Below are 17214 nucleotides of genomic sequence, written 5' to 3'. Positions count from 1 at the left end.
TGCAGTGGTTGGGGACAGGAAGCAATCTGTTCCTGGGCACAATGATTATGATTATTATGCCTCACAGCTGTCAACACAAGCTCTGACACTAGCTTGGCAGCACATTCTTTTTGGCTCTAACCACATTTCTGGGATGGCGTTTGTCCAGGCTTTGGATCTACTACGTCTGTGGAGGCTTTTTCGGTTAGTTCACTGAAGGAGAAGGAAGCAAAGAGAAGGTAAAGGGATCTGGCGCCAGTATTCTGCTTTTTACGGCTTTATTCTCCATAACTTTCTTGCCACTTCTTAGGTTGTGTGTTTGAATTTCAGCGAATCCCTCCATGTTCATATGATTAATGTGCTTTGTGGTCTTGAGGGATTTGCAGAACTTACACCTGAAAGTGTTAATTGCACTTTTGTTATACTAAGCTATTTTAATACCCAGTGGAAGACAAACTGTCTCACTTGCTACAGCATCAGCATACTTGATGCTACTTGGGTTTTTTTGTTTGTTTGTTTGTTTTTTCCCTGCCTGTAGTGTCACAGATTGATTAATTGATTTGGGTTTTTTTGGTAATTTTCTTCAGAAAGGTCACAGTTGCTTCCACCTACCTATCAGTAGCAGAGAGAAAGTAAAAGATACCTTTGCACCTTGACCTGGAATGGATGTTTCTATTTAGAAAGTAAATTAACTAAAAGAAAGTAAAGAAAAAGCATAAACACCAAGACAGAAGCGGCTGTCGGTGACAGCCTGTGTTTAAACATGGCTTAGAGAAAAAGGATTTTGTGAATTCTGTAAGTACATGAAACAGGATGTTATCTGAAGTAAGCTGTTTGCTCAGTCAGGGATGTCAATATCTGACTTGAAATGTTATCAGAGAGACACAAATTAAAGTGGAGAGCATGAATAACGTATGTTGAATTCCCAGAAGACAAGTTTAATCGGGATCGTTATGAACTTTTACACAATGACTAGGTACAATGAGGTAGATGAGTTACACAAAACACAGATATTTGCTTTTAAGGATCTCAGCGGCTTGGGAGATAGTATTTCAGTTAAGGTATTAGTGACTTGGTTTTGCCTCTCTGTACTCTATATGTTCCTGGGGGCGGGGAAAGTAAAGTAGGAGCACGGTTTAAAAGCATTTTAACTTTAATAGGACTGTACTGGAAGATGTGGATTTTTCCTTCATTGTAACTTAAATGGTGGTCTTTGCTAGGAAAATAGCTTTGCTCAAAGATAAATTTACTGTATAAATTAGGCATTATGGCTTAGTAGGTAGCAAGTCACAGGTGCATTAATATTTTGGCTTTCATCTTGCACTAAAAGAGCCTGCACCCTCCAAGGAAGTAGGAAATAGTTCACTGAGAGTCTAGTTAATGTTTCATGGTCACAGCTGTTGCAATCAGAAGAAAAAGGACACCCCAACCCTGTTTCCTGAATCAATTTTACTCATGACTGCAAATACTTCACCAGTATTTTGTTCCTATAGGTCATGTTTGCTTCTAGTTCAAAATTTATTACCTGGTTTCCTCTGAATTAATTTCAATTGACCCATCTCTTTATTATAGAACATTTCAGAGATGTTCATATACAGTACGAAAGAAATGCAAAGCAAGAAGGAAACAGACCCTCCCAACTAGATTTAAGAAGAGCTGTTCATGGACTCTGTGTGTGTGTATGTATTTATGCCAGTTTCAACTCACATTAGGTTGTTCTTGTAAGACTAAAGTGAAAACCACTTAGAAATTAAATATAAATTAAAGACAGGTGAGATTAAAAAAAAATAATCTGTTATTAGATTTCAGAATTATAGTTTTACCTTCCTCCTGTGCATATCTTGAAAGGTAAAATGGCAATTTACAGCATGTTTATTTTCTCCTTAAACAACTGGTGGTTTATTTAAAGCTCAGGTTGTTAGTTAAAAATTTCAGACAGGAGTGTCAGAAGTAGATTTTCATCCTCTCACTACACAAAGTTAACACTAATATTTCTGATCTGACTACATTTCCAATTTGGATAGCCCAAGATTTTACTGATGGAGTTCAAAGAGGGTTTAACCTATTTTTTGGAGGTGATCCTATATTCTGATATGCCAATGCTACTTTGGGCTAGAGCTTTTCCTACTCTATTTGAAGTTTATTCTTTTTTCAGTTTTGCTACTGACCTTGGCAAGTTAAGTCTTTTCTTTGTGTCCCGTTGACAGTTTTCTAAGGTGCTAGCTATCTTATTTCTAAGATACTTTGAGATTTCTGGCATACAAAGTTCTAAATCAGAGTGATATTTTTAATTGTCATCTGTAATGTAAGTAGACATAAATATTTTATTTTTTTCTTTATGTATCAGTGCTTTGGCATGTGACTGCACTCATAAATCTGACATTTCTAATGTCCTTGGAAGAGGAAATGCTGAGAACATTCTTTTCTAAGAATCTTTTTGTCTTCTTTTGTCTTCTGAATTTGGGCATAGTCTCCTTCTCTCAGAAGAAGTTAAGTTGCTATCAAAAGAAGAGGGTGAGTTGAAAATAAATTTACACAAGACACACCTTTGGTTTTGGAACCAAATCATGTGAGATAAATTGTGAGTAATAGAAACTGAACGTTTTCTTTGAATCGAGAAAATGTGGATGTGGAAGTTTACAAGTTGATTAAATATACAGATAGTAATGCCAGAAGATTTGTTTGCAAACAAATCAGTGATCTTTTTGAATGGAGAAGGCCATGTAAGGTATGTTGTCAGATAACTGCTGTCCCTCTTAGTATGTTGCCAAGCTGGTTTTTTGGTATGCTGGTTTCACTTGAGACCTTCATATTCTATGGGCAAGCTCTTTCAAATGTGGATAAATGCTGAGATTCTCTGTCTCCAGGTCTAACCAGGAAGAACATAGATTGCAACAAGTAACATTAAAAGAGAAATTATTTTGACTTTGGTAAAAGACTTACCATGGAACAGATTTGAAGTGGTGCTTTTTTCCCTTCCAGATTTAAATACTTGTCTCTGTCTTTCCATTTGTAACATTTTTTGTCAGGGCATTGTCTGTCAAGAATAGATGAAACACTGTTATTTAAATAGTGTGTGCAAGCAATATTTCCTATTTCTGAGAGAAGAAACAGCTGAAGAAGTTAAACAGGGGAAGGGGATAAAAATTACTGTTAACAAATCTGTAAGTAGCCTGCAAGTATATATATTTCTTTAAGGTAGATTTGCAAAATAGTAGAGGGCTCCCTCATCCAATAGTCTTTCACTATTTCAGGCTGGGGTTCCTCCTACCCCCCAAACACCTTTGCAGGTGCTCAGAAGGTTCTTCGAGAAAGAAATTATTTGGATCTTCTTACGGACATTCATTTGACGGACGAGTTTAGTTTTGATGTGATTCCTTAGAACAGAGAAGTACGGGTTGTTTTTTCCCTCCATGAATGTGCACCTTTTTTTTCTCCATTTTCCAAGGGAAAAAGATAACACCTTGCCATAGAAACACACTGACCCTGCTCTGCCTGATTTAGTCCAGAAACTTTAATATATCCCCATCCCCCAATGAACCACTGGAAGTAGTTTACCATTTGGGACTAACATGTACATATTTAAAGTAAATGAAAGAGCTTCAACAAGCAAAATAAGATTAGGTTACAGTGGTTAGATGCAGTTTTTTATGTTGAAAGACTTTGCTTACCCTTAGTCAGTGGTTTTGTTTGTTCTAAAAGAATTTACTAGACATGGACTTTGCTATTTAATGTTGAATTTTCTGCTGAAACCATTTATAAATTTTCTATCTTACTATCAGGTTAGCATTTATGTTTTTGTCTCTGTTGTAGCAAATATCCTTTTACAGAAGTTGGAAAGTTTCCCACTGGGACCAGCAATCCTATTACTTTATTTGCTCTCTTTAAATAAGCAAACGCACAATGATATGTTGGGTATTTATGTTTAAGAGTTTTTCTTGCCAGTGGTCAGGGTTTTTGCCTATATTTACTGTGAAATCACCATGGCATTTTAAAAATCAGCATTTTACAACCAAGCTTGTTTAAAAAAAGTCTAACAAAATTGCAGTGACACACATTTTCAAGTCAATTATTTAACCTCATCCTATTTAAATCAATATTTCAAAGACCTGTGTGGTTGCAGTCATAACTTCATCCATAGCCTGGTGCTATGGAATTACTTCAGATATTCTTTGTATGATGGTAATTCTGCACCGGATACCTCAAATTTATAAAGGTGAGAGTATTTACTGACAAAAAAATTACTTGAAGCCTTTTTTGGTGGTACAAAGACAACCGAATTAATCTGTCAGCATTATAGGTAGTGAAAACTGTTGGATCTGTAATAGCTGGCTTTAATGTAAGAAGGTGGGAAAAATACATGAGGGTGAAATACAAAAGTTCACAAATCATTCTTTTGGCTTCTAGAAACTTAAGAAAATAAAAGTGTTGGATGATTGTTTTTTTCTTCTAAAAGGCCAGGTACAGTACTGGATATGGCAATTATATTACCAAGAGCACTCCACACGGGTGTAGGAAAAGAGGAAGATGTTAGTAAAATGTAGGTTTGCACACCATTAACTACAGGAGAAGTGGGGTGTAGAGGGGGTTCTTGGTTTAATGGCTCTGCTTAGGAGCACAACCCATTCTCCTCAGAGATAAGATACAGAACACCAAAGACCATCTGTTTGAGTATATTTTATTTTATTGAAGATTTTTTTTTTTTTGGCTAGTGGTTATTGACAGAAATTAAAGTTATGTGAAAGCAGCAGCCAGACGTTAAGCTAAGCAGTGCAGCAGGTGCCAGGAGTGGGTGGCCTGCCAGGTGCTTTGTCCAAAAGCCAATTTATTATAGTTTCAGCTCTGCTTGTACCAGAACGTGGAGTCACCATGGACCATAACCTGGCCCTGCCCGTCTACAACAAGAAGTCCTGGGGTCACTTTTGCGAATGGACTGTGGCAGGAGAATGGGAAAAGACACTACGTCCGCTACAGACGGTCTGTGAGAAAGCTGCCTGGGGGCCGGGCGGAAGATCGCGCCCCCCGCCGTGACGGAGGAGAAGCCCGCGGGTCGGAGGGCAGGAGGCAGGGCAGAGGGGGCCGAGCCTTCCCGCCCCGGCGGCCGGTCCGCCCCGCGGGCCGCGCAGCCGTTGTGACCGTTAGTTACCTCACGCGCCTGGCGGCTCTGCGCGCGCGCGGTTGCCTCTCCTCAGGAGAGCGCAGATCCACGCGCCCGCGCGCATCGCGCCTCACGACTCAGGGCTCCAGCCGCTCCCGCGGTCCCCGGGGTGCCGCCGGCGGGACTCCGCCTACGGAAGGAGGCAGGTGCTGGCGAGGGTCTCCGCGGCTTCCCCTCAGAGTCCCCGGCCGTAGAGGGCCCTGTGTCGCAGGTACTCCTCGAGGCACTGGATGGCGGCATCGTCCACGAGGGGGTCGAACTTGTTGGCCAAGAGATGGTGCTGCTGGAGCATCCAGGGCACGTCGCCCGCCCCGTAGATGCAGACGGCGCGCTGGTGCTGGCCAGTGCAGGGCGGGTAGGGCGCACCCTTGCTGGTGTCGCCCTCCATGTACTGCCACTTGACCAGGCGGGGCAGGGCGTTCATGTCCGAGAGCTGGAACTTGTCACTCTGGGGCATGGCGCCTGGCACACCGGGCATGCGGTTGAGGGTGGCCCAGACATGCTCGTCAGGGCTGTAGGTGTCCTTGGCCCACTCGAGGAACTGTTGCACTGTGGGGTTCTCGAAAACGTGCTGCACAAAGGCCCGCGTGACCACAATGTATGCGCTGCCCGTGAACATGGGGGAGTTGTGGGGTGGTGGCGGTTTCTCTGTGGTTGTCCGGGAGATGAACTTCCCCACTTTGTGGTGGTACCGCCAGCGCTGCTGCTTGGCAGCTGAGGGCTTCTCAGACTCCATGCTGTTCTGCCCCTGCAGCACTTTCAGGGAACGGACGATCTCGGCGTTGGTCTTGATGGGGAAATCGGTGCCACAGGTGTTGAGGATGTATTGCCACGGCACAGGGCTCTGCAGCAGGTCCTGCATGCAGTTGAGGTCAGCCTGCAGCCGGGACCAGGAGGCATAGACCACATTTTCCAGGCGGCTAGCCACAAAGACATTGGGGAAGCAGGCTGCGATGGCCCGCACGGCCTCCTGGAAAGCGGCCGGGGACTTGTTGTCAATGTGAACGCAGTAGACGTTCTGGGGAGCGTAGAGGGACCGCAGGAGCCGCTCAAACATCTCTATTTTGTCGTGGATGACCATGGAGTAGGCGATGGGAAAGTCTGCCTCCTCCTGGCTCAGCGGGAACTCGATGAACCGTCGGGTCTCCTTGAACTTGCTGCAGTCTTTTGTCATATTGAGGTACTCGCCGGGCGTCAGGGAAACCCTTTTGTTTGCAGCCTCCAGGTTGCTGAGCCGGGCCTCCTGGATGGCTTTCTCATCCCCGCGGACGATCCCCGAGCAGTTGATCCTCCTGCTGGGGGAGAGCTCCAGCGCCTGGTAGAGCCGCTGGCGGCAGCGGGGGCGAGCGGCCGCCTCCGGGCGGGCGTCGGGGCAGGGCCGGGCGGTGCCGCGCAGCGCTACGGCGGCGGCCAGCAGCAGCGACCCCAGCAGAGCCGCGCAGCGCCGCCGCGCCGGTAGGGGCTTCCGCTCGCATAGCCGCATGCCCCGCGGCGGCGGGCACTGCCGGCGGCTTCGTGCGCCGCTCCGCCACGTGCGGCCCGCCCGCCCCGCCGCCCGGGAGCCGAGCGCTGCCCGACCTCCCGCCGGCGGCTGCTTGGCCGCTTTGCCACTTTGCTTCGGCCGGGCGGCTCTCGTCTCCGGGGTGGACTCTGAGGGCGCGGGAGCCGGTGCTGTGCGAGCTGAGTGCCGGCTTCCTGGGGAGTGATGAAATAGTGGCAGGGCGATCTCAGCGTAACCACAGGTGCATACCAGGTGTATAAAAGGAAATCTCCTCCCTCCTCGTGGCGTAGCTGAGTTTGGTTTTGTCACGCTGGGGGTGGTTGTACATCTTGTATGTTTGTTTAAAATAAGATATTTTATCTTTCTTCTGTCCTCTCTGTAACACAAGGGAAATTCCTCTACAATGCAACCCCATCTAACAAACTTTTAAAAAAGGCTTTATTAGGTGACTTTGGGATCTAACCTGCTTTTCTAGTGTTCAGATCACTCCAACTTACAGGTCAAGGGAGTGACAACAATAGCACTGTAGTGTGGAAGCCCAGCTGCAGCAAGCTTTCTGCTGGCCTGGAGCATTCTGAGCTTTAGTGAAGGACTACTGCAAAAGATGTCAGATAAATAGGCAAAGCAAAATCTCTGCTTCTACAGTGGAAGCAGAGGATGAAGACAGAAGCCATGGTTTGTAAATAATTTGCCACAAAGCGTCTGCTTAAAGGAAGGAAAGAGGGAGTATTGATGGAGAGTTGTCAGGACCTCCTGTATGCACCTACATGCACATCCTGGTTAAGTATAATCAAATAGAAGAAGTGAGATAAATGTGAGTGACTGAAATGTGCCTAGTGTTGTGATGAAGAAAATCGTGTTCCCTAGATTTTGCAGTCATCCTGAACCACTTTGTGTTTTGAACCAAACATGGTATTTGGTACCATGTTTGTAAAAAAGGGCCAGATTCAACAGTTTCAATGATGAATAAAAATTTGAAGATGAATTTTCTAAGATATAAGCAAAGGTGTATTTCTTTTATTAATTTTTTTTTTCTTTCTCCAGATGGATCAAGGAACCAAACTCATGGAACGTGCAGCTGGCCTGAGGACAGTTGGTGTAAGTGTAGTTCTGCATAGGTTCTAGAAAACAGCAACAGTTACTTGCTCAATTTAAAAACTAAGATTATTTGTTAAATTATTAGCTTTATCCAATTCAGTAAATAATTGTCTTAGACATCTGTGGTACAGAAATTCTAATGGGTGTTTTGAAAAGCAAGGATGTGATACATATAGTATTTCTCATATGCACAGCTGTCAGTTTGCCTGTGCTAAGTACCAAAGTGAATGTGCTTGGGAGAAACATGGAGGGAAAAAAAGACTTGGGAAATGTAAACAAGATGCTAGATGGGCCAGCTGCTTTCTCAGTGCAAGGAAGACATTTGTGCCATTTATAGGTGTACTTCACTCCTGAAATTTTTTGCTAAACTATGTTCAGCTTGCATGAGAGGGTTCATTCACCTGGACAATTTCAAAGCATCTGAGGAAAAGTACTTTCCAAGAAACTCTTGGAATAGGACAATAATAATCCTCTTGGTGCTTCTTTTGCACTTCCAAGCAGCTCTTGTCTTCTGGGTCACCTCTGCTAGACTGTATCCTTGCAGTATTTTATGGAGGGATGGCAAGTTCTTGTAGTCTTGGGATTTTCTTTTTCTGAAGCAATGTCTTTATATTGATCCTATACTCTGATTTCAATATGGAGATGTTCTCTTTCATGCAGCCACTGCTTGTGGACTAGGAAAACAAGAGCACATTTTAGATATTGTATAGCATTGTAAACAACAGTTTCTACTTTACGGTTCTAGCTGCTCTGTGTGTGTTGTGCTTTGTAATGGTGTGGTGGAAGAAATCCTCAAATTCTTGATCACACAAGAAATGCTGAAAATGACTCCACATGAGAGCTCTTAAATGGGCTATCATTATTTCCAGTTGTGTGTCTTTTTGAGTAATTTATTTAAAATCATGGTGTGTGATTCAGAAATGCAATGGTGTTTTTCCCAAAGGTGTTTTTCAGGAATTAGAAAAGAAACTGTAACTCTTTAATCACATTTTTACCATCTGTAATTCTCTGTTAAGAGTCAACAATTTCTAAGTCTAACCTGAGACGTGAAAAAAGTGTATTTAGTGTTCTCAGCTACACTCTTAAAACCAACAGTGTATTCAGTCTCTGAACAGTGCCAAAAGCTAAAAAAAAACCCCAAAACTAACCAACCAAACAAAACCAACCGACCAAAACGCAACCATGGACACACCCCTAAACGGTGTGTGAGATGACAGCAAATGCTGTAGTATTTAATTTTATGTCAGCCAACGCCTGAAATTACATGCATGGACATATAGAGAGTAGGCTGTAGGTGTGATACACTGCCTGGAAATGCTCTCGTGCACATTAACAAATATGTCACATGGAAAATTATTTTTGGAAAGTTATCTTTATTGATAACTTTATCTGACAGTAAATGTTTTTTCAAGGAAAGCCCAAGACTGAGTAAGAAAATTTGTCAACATTCTGTAAATTTAGTCACAGGTTCATCAGTATGAGACTTCTTTGGCAGAAGTTTGTTGCTTTGTGTTAACATCTTGAACTTGTTCAGTGCAAGAAACTTGAAACTTTTAAAGTCTTCTAGGGTTAGCAGTGTGGCCATAGGACCATGCATCATCCACTCTGTGGTATGTAGTTCATCATATATAGACTCTTATCTCAAGTTAAAAGAAGCACAGCAAACCCAATTAATCTGAAGTGCTTATGCCTCTACTGACTGAAATATCTTCCTCACCTACCTTCAGGGTGAGTTTTTAAAACTGTCTCCTTTGGAAAGTAGGAAATGTAAATGCCCAGCTAAACACTTAGCTGAAAATCTGAAAAACCTCCATAATAGTTATCATTTGATCACTAAATTGATCATGCTGTATGTACTGACCAACCCTCTCTGAATGACTTCTTTGTTGTTGAGTGCGCAAATTTTTTCTGTGCTTTGGGGTTATTCTTCATGCATTCTCTTAAGAGCAGGGGGTAATCCACATTATCAACACAGGCAAACATTTGCTTCATTCTCTGCGAAGCCGGTCTGCTGCATAACCACAGCAGATGAACTGTGGTTATGACTGCAAACTTTACAATTTCCGTGAAGCCTGGTATCTAATTTGTGTGGTATGAGTGGTGTGTATTACAGACAAGATATATAAATTTTAAAAACCTAATGAAAATGAATTTGTGTCTTTAGTGATGGTTTAGATAAATACTTGATATTTCAGTTATGCATCAGAATACAGATGCTAACATCTCACCATACATAAACATGTTTTTTTTTCTGTTGCATATTCATGATGAAAAAAACTTAATCCTTAAAGACAAATGAAAATGGAATTGACACTGTGCTTTCTGCAAAGATATTTTTTTTCCATGACAGAAATGTTAGCCTACATAAATAATATTTTCTTGGCAAAGTCCAAGACTTGAGAATTTGTCTTAATACTAAGTACGTATTAAAAACTGCTAATATTGATATTCTTATATGTAACTAACTTCCAAAATACTTAATTTTAAACAGCGTACTCAAATAATTGGTTTTGACTTTGTTTAATGATGATACATGTCTCAGTGAATACAGAAGTAACTCTGTTTAAAAGTGAGTGGAAAACAACTGTCCTACCCTATAGGGTAACCAGCAGTCGCTTGTTTACATAAAGAAATCAGTAGCCTGGAGATATGACAGTGGATGACAATGTCAGAGGAGGATGATTTAATAATATTTAGATAATAATCTTGCAGAACATTATCTGTGAGAAGTTACATAATGTAAGATTCTCGTGGTATGCTTTTTGCAGAAACATAGAACAGGCTGCAACCCTCTAAAGTTGTTTATGTTTGAAAGGGTGAAGGAATGGCATAGAGAAGAGTTCAGGTGTTTGGCAGTGATGGCCGTAGCATAAAGATCACTGTGCTGTCATAAGACAGACTGGTGTTTCTATTAATTTCCAGAATTCCTCTGTTGATATCAAAGAATGAAGGGTTCCTTATCATTATGAAGACTTTGAGTTAAAACAATTTTGATAAGTCTAAGTGCCACATCTCAAGTGCCTTTTTTACTTACTTCCATTTTAGTAAGCCATATCAAGCTTTCCTGTTAAGGGATAAAAAGAATCATCACAAGGTGACCTGTTGCCTACTTGCCTAATTGCACAATTTTTAGGTTGTGGTTCAGATCAATGCATTGGTGAGTGGAGAAGAAATATATCCTGCTTGCTTCTCCAAAAGGAAACAAAATACTGTGACTGCTGATGGTGCCACACCTGGTAAAGCACCTGGTAGAAATTTACATTGTGATTCCAAGGCTCATGTCTCACCTGCTCACAATTAGCTTGGAGAAGGAATAGAATTTTCCCTGGGAAAGCAGCGTTAATTAAGAGGGGCAAACAGAACTCACTTGAAGGAATCAGCGTGAGGTATTAGTTGCTAATACATTTAAGGAAAGGATTTTTATACGTATAGATACACTGTCAGCTTTTTTAGCATGACTTTTAAGAAATATATGGAAGTAGTAAGTTTTGTTAACCTAATCAAGTAAACATCTGAAACGAGGCTTGTACATGCTACAAAAAAATCTCATCTGTTATATTCTTGCTTGGGTGAGCTGAGAATTTTGGATTTAGCTTCTTGGTCACAAATGGTTGGATAGTTGTGGGGTTTTTGTGGTGGTGGGGGGTTGTTTTGCTTTTAGTTTTGTTTGTTTGTTTGTTTTTTAAGGTTAGAATCTGTGCAGTTTGTTACAGACCATCCTGTATGGATTTTGAAGGGCTCCACCTCTAAGCTGTAATAACACTTTTAAGCTATCTGGGCATTGCTGACTTTATCATTCTGCTGCTTTTGTATTTTATATCCTCTTAGTTTCCAGAAGACAGCCTTATTTCCTGCTGATTCATTTGGAGGCAAAGTGTGCATAGTGATGTGGCTTTTTCTGTGTTGGCTAACTGCTTTGTAGGCATTACTAGGTCACAGCTAACTTCTGTGTTCTCCAGAAACAGGAGAACAGGAAGAATTTTGTATTCACAGCACAATGAGTCTCATTTAACCTTTGTGTTTGATAGTTGTTTGTTCTTTAGGTGTCATCTAGATAGTGAAATGTTAAAATAGAAGGAAGTATGTGCATAAGGCATAATTGTGATCAGAAAGCAATGCATTTTCCTTTGCAAACTCTTCTAGTGTGGGTCATCTCTGCAGGCTATCGCCCTTCAGGATAAACCTTTTTGTGTGTGGGCTTCTCTCTGCTGGACACAGCTTCTTTCAGGGCACATCCCCCTCCTTGGCCCTTGCCTTCTTTACTGGCCTTTTACTGGATATTTTCCAAAATAACTGTTCTTTTTTTTTTTTTTTTTTTAATAATTCCTTTGAACTATGCTGACGAGAGATTAGATTTCTATTTTCTTGGCTGTTCAGGCCTTTTTTATTGAATGTGCTGGTATTGTGATACTTATCTACAAAATCATAGAGCAGCCCAGGTTGAAAGGGACCTTGAAAGATCATCTGGTCCACCCTTTTGTGGAAAATGGAGCCTCAATGAGATTGTTTAGTCCCTATCCAGTTGCATTTTGGGAACCTCAAGTGATGGGGACTCCATCACATTCATGGGAAGATTGTTCCAGTGCATGACTGTTCTCACTGTAAAATAATTTATTTCTTATGTCAAGATGAGAAAAGGGCATGGGGTGACATGACAGGAAGGGATCACAGAACCAACAAAATGGGGCTTAAGTTAGGACACCTCCAGCACTTGCATGTTAACAAGGAAGTGCCTAAAAGACGTAATTGTGGGGAAGTCCCCCAAACCCTTTCCAGGATCTCAACATGCCGGGGTGCTTCTCTAAAGTGCCTGTACACCAATGCACGCAGTATGGGGAATAAACATGATGAGTCAGTGATATGTATGCAGTTGCAGGGCTACAATCTTGTTGTCACAGAGGTCTGGTGGGTTGGCTTCCATGACTGGAGTGTTGCAATGGAGGGCTCATTAGGAAGGGAAGATAATAGAATAGTTTGGGTTGGAAAGACCTTTAAAGATGATCTAGTCCAACCTCCCTGCAATGAGCAGGGACATTTTCAACTACATCAGGTTGCTTGGAGCCTGTCCAACCTGACCTTGAATGTTTTCAGGGATGGGGCATCTACCACCTCTCTGGGCAACCCATGCCAGTGCCTCACCACCCTCATGGAAAAAAAAAAAAAAAGTTCTTCCATATATCTAGTATAAATCTCCCTTCTTTTAGTTTAAAACCATCACCCCTTGTCTTATTGCAACAGGCTCTGCTAAAAAGTCTGTCCCCATCTTTCCTATAGGCCCCTTTAAAGTACTGAAAGGCTACAATAAGGTCTCCCCGGAGCCTTCTCTTCTCCAGACTGAACAACCCCAACTCTCCAACAGGTTCGTATCATTCTGTGCTGAGGGCTCCAGAGCTGGACACAGTACTCCAGGTGAGGGTCTCACCAGAGCAGATTAGAGGGGGAGAATCATATTTGGCTTATATTTTTAAGATGTATAGTTTTAAAATTACTGACAAACATTTGGAAAGTATTGTGATAACCTTCCCATTATGTATCTTCAGAGACCAAAAGTTCAGTGTTCTTTTTGTATGGAATCTTTGACACATCTTGCTTTTCTGTGACTTGGTAGGGGGAAGTGAACAAGGAAGTCTAGAGGTTTCAAAAGAAATACAATAAACCTTATGCAAATATGTATGTATTATATATGTACACTTTATCTGTAAAACTTTAACATGATGAATACGGTCTTATGCAAGCTTTACTTTTTGAAATTGAAAACCACGTAAATACCGACTTTAGCTTCTTTCCATTTAATTTTAACAGGATTATGGGGCTCAGTCCTATACAGATTGACCAACAGATTGACCTCTATCTGTACAAGCTACTAACCCTGTCTCCATACTAGCATGATCTTTGGTTCTTTTGATGACTAATTAGGGATTATGTCAATCTTTGAGGAAAATGTGGGATGTCAATTTTCTTTTTAGTGTTCTACTTCATTGCCCGTTTGTGATAAATGGTTTGAAAGCACTATGTGTATGCGGTACCTCTGGGTCTGTCACTACATGGGCATGATTCAGAAAAAACCTGAAAAGGCAACATACAGTAAGTGAAAAAATCAAAACCCAGTCATTTTTGTAGCATGCATACCAGTTCCCATTTTGTAACTGGGCACTGCTTGATGCTAATCACCTTACAGTTGCAGGCTCATCGCTCTGCTGTTTTGGGACCTCTGTGGAAACCTTACTGGAGGGGAGAAGGATTTCTGGTTTTACCCAGCAAAATAGCTGGACTGTATGGAGGAACAGTGAGTAAGGATTAGAAGAAAGCTGAAGGTGATAGTCATTATTGACATATAGTCATCACGATGTTATTTATTACCTGATGTTTTACACAAAAGCTGAATATTGCTGATAAGATATAATGAGTTTCCTAAATAACTTTTTGTATAATACAGCAAAATAGGGGGATAAGGCATTACTTACCTAATGCAGATTGCTGAAGAGACAGGCAAGTAAGTGGGATGATGCTGGTAAAGGTGTTTAAAAAAAATCCTTTTAAGCACTCTTAAAACTGGCACTGTTTCTGTCTGTGGTACCCCAACAGTGGAAACTGGACTGTGTCCTGGGGGAAGAAAATAACTTGTTTTTTCTTGAAGAATGTAACACAAAGAAAACACAGTGATACTGGGAATAATACATTAGCTCATGTCTCATTGTTTCTAGAAAAGGATTGCTTCATACCTCATGGGAAATATAAACAAAACAACAAACAAAGCTCTTTTAGATAGACAATAGAGGAGTTCAGGGCCATAGGAATAAAGAACCAAAAAGAATGAAATTAACTTCATACATTTCTCACAATGGAGAACCCATGATTAACCTATTGAAGAGATGGTTTCTTAATAAATGAAGGACTTCCTTAAGCAGTTTTTATCTGCACAAAAAATAACCCTAAAAGCATGTTTCTTGCCTTGTTGGCAGCTGTCTAAATAGTATTTTGAACTTGAGGTGTTTCTGCTGCAGAATTGTATTAGTTTATCAATGTTCTGTGCTGTTTGTTTTGGTCATAAATAGTCTGCCATCATGGTATCTATGCACAGAGTGAAGGCAACATATGAATTGTGTCCAAAGCTTCTGTGTAATGTGTTTCTTTCCTCTCATGCAGAGCTAGAGGAAATGTTAGCTGTGCTTGTTTCATGTCAGAGAAAATATTTACGTTTTTTACTGGTTATTTCATTCCTTTCACATCCATAGTATTTCTCTGTCCCTGGACATTGTTCCACAATGCTGGGAACTAATTCCAGCAAAGATAACAAAAGTGAAAGATAAACCCTCTGTACAGTACATAAGCAATTGAGGTCTCTTAGGGACATGGTTTAGTGCTAAAGTTAAGTGAGGTTATGGTTGGACTCGACGGTCCCGAGGGTGTCTTCCAACTGAAATGATTCTATGATTCTAGAACCACTACGGTATTTGAGCATCTCACTTGAAAATAATAAGTGCCTGAGTACACGGACGTGGATTGTGGAACAGTTCTGTACATGTAGTACTACTAGGACAGAAGCAATTTCATTTTTCTTCTGGCATCGATTATGTGCTAGTGTGTCCTGCCCCTGCAGAGGAGGCCCAAGGTGAAACGTTTTATGAGGAGAGCTTACTGTTGAAAGACTGAAATGCTGGTGACTGCTGACCAAAGGTTGTGTTTGTTGGTGCTTCAAGATGTGCATGATTGAATATATGTGAACAAAGTATTTCTGATCGTGCTAGATATCAGTATTTCCCGTCTTATATATCAAAGAACAGCATATGTATTTTTATTTAGTAAGCTTATAAAAAACAAGCCCCAAACAAAACCAAACCAAACAAGAAACAAACAAAACTCCTAAGAACGAAACCAACCATCCCAAAAAAACTCCAAAACTAACTAAACAAAAGAACCCCACAACTTCTAATGTTTATTTTCTGCTTATAACAAATGCCCTTCTTCATGATTTTGGCACTTGATTTAAGTCAACAGCTAGCCTTCCAGGACTACAGAAGTGTAGCTCTATGGGAAAAACCTTAATTGTGAATTCAAGGGTGGGAGCAGAGCAGTAGTTCATTCTTTAAAAGATACAACACTGGCATGCCCCTGTCTTCATATTCTTTTTAGTTTTAAGCTTCAATGAAGTCTTTTTTGCGTCCCGTGTTCAGTAGCAATGGTGTTAGAGACCACTATATAAAGCACTGACAGTAAATCTGATTTGAGGTACATGAACGTAAGAACTCTTTTTCATTGAAGACGGGCAGAGAGGGGAGAGGAAGGACTGAGAAGTTTGCGTTTTATTTCAAACAGGGATCATTTCAGTAGTTTACACCTGAGCCTTTTAGTTTGAGCTTGCTCAGTCATTAGTTAGCTTAAAAATGTGCAGTGTATGATTTCTTTTGTTGGAATAGTCCATATGAATGAGAGTTTAAATGATTATCCGTTTCTGATGGTTTTTACATGACTTTAACATTGTTTAATGCCAGCAATGAACAGTGTTTCCAGGTCATTTCACCCACCTATTTAAAACAATTGTGCTGTTGTCATGAGTAGCAATAAATCCCTTTATCTCTGTCACAGCAACTGAAAGTCATAGAGCCCAAGTCCTTAAGTTTATGCAATAAAAATATACATTGCAATAGGTATTTACAGCTCTGCTTATTAGCCAGCATGCAGAAGACTGAGATGGTACTATAAAATGTATTTTCAGTTAACAATCGATTCACATTAATTAAGCAAGCTAGCTTAATAAGGCCATTTTCTTAGTCACAAAACACTGCAGGTTGTTTTCAGGGAAGAGCTGCGGGAATCATCACTAAAACCATACCCCCGGTTCCTCCATCAGGATATGTGAGGTATTTATGTCAAGAAGTTTAGGCTAGAAACATTTTGCCATATTTAAGCACATAAAAGATGAGAATGTTTGGAAAATGTCTGCTTGTCTAACTGTAAAGCAATTCATAGGCAATAAAGGCTGGGCTCAAGCCAGGTGGTAAGCTTGAACTGTTCCTTCCTCCCCTTCCCCATTTAGACTTACAAAAAACAATAACAACAAAAAAACCACCACACTTTGAAAGGGTATATTTTAACAAACAATAGATGACATACTGAAACAATGTGTTCTTTAAGAGTACTAGCTCCTTTATTTCAGGAAGGTTATGGTTCGTGATCTAGAAACTGCTTGAAAATAGTACAGTAAAAAGGACTACAGTGTTCTGTATTTTAAATGGTGAGATGGTAGCACTGATGTATAACTACTGACTGATGCTATGGCATGATGCCCTCTCCCATGCCATGGAAGGACAGAACTGCTAAAATACTGGTAGCAGTGTCCATCTGCTTTTGGCACACAGTGCTAGCCATGATTGCTAAAGCTTCATGGACAAGAGGAAGTAGAAGGTATCTGTAGTGAATAGTTTGGTGGTTTGTTGTGTTGTGGTTTTTTTGTTTTGGTTTGCTTTTTTAATACACC

At 41.0% G+C, this 17214-nt stretch overlaps 2 protein-coding genes across 11 annotated transcripts in view; one reads left to right on the top strand and one right to left on the bottom strand.

Moving 5' to 3' along the window:
- Positions 1-4645: 4645 nt before the first annotated feature.
- GCNT3 (glucosaminyl (N-acetyl) transferase 3, mucin type) lies at positions 4646-6882 on the bottom strand. Its single transcript, XM_005511203.3, has one exon. The coding sequence runs from the start codon at positions 6618-6620 to the stop codon at positions 5313-5315; it is 1308 nt and encodes a 435-aa protein (XP_005511260.3). The 5' UTR covers positions 6621-6882; the 3' UTR covers positions 4646-5312.
- OTUD7A (OTU deubiquitinase 7A) overlaps positions 5166-17214 on the top strand; it is a 169855-nt gene continuing 157806 nt past the window's right edge. For 4 of the 10 annotated variants that reach the window (XM_065076060.1, XM_065076062.1, XM_065076059.1 and 1 more), the window contains exons 1-2: positions 7709-7736; positions 13011-13095. The gene's annotated coding sequence lies outside the window, so the exon portion shown is untranslated. Of the gene's footprint in view, positions 5349-7682; positions 7737-13010; positions 13096-17214 lie in introns of those variants that run through there. The other 6 variants (XM_065076064.1, XM_065076073.1, XM_065076065.1 and 3 more) reach the window with 4 other exon arrangements.

This window comes from Columba livia, chromosome 11, assembly GCF_036013475.1.
Source record: "Columba livia isolate bColLiv1 breed racing homer chromosome 11, bColLiv1.pat.W.v2, whole genome shotgun sequence".
NCBI lineage: Eukaryota > Metazoa > Chordata > Aves > Columbiformes > Columbidae > Columba > Columba livia.
The sequence above is the reverse complement of the archived record's forward strand: the minus strand, read 5'-3'. Positions and strand labels throughout refer to the sequence as shown.

Coding starts and splice junctions, on each gene's coding strand:
- GCNT3 (XM_005511203.3), bottom strand. CDS start 6,620: ATGCGGCTATGCGAGCGGAAGCCCCTACCGGCGCGGCGGCGCTGCGCG.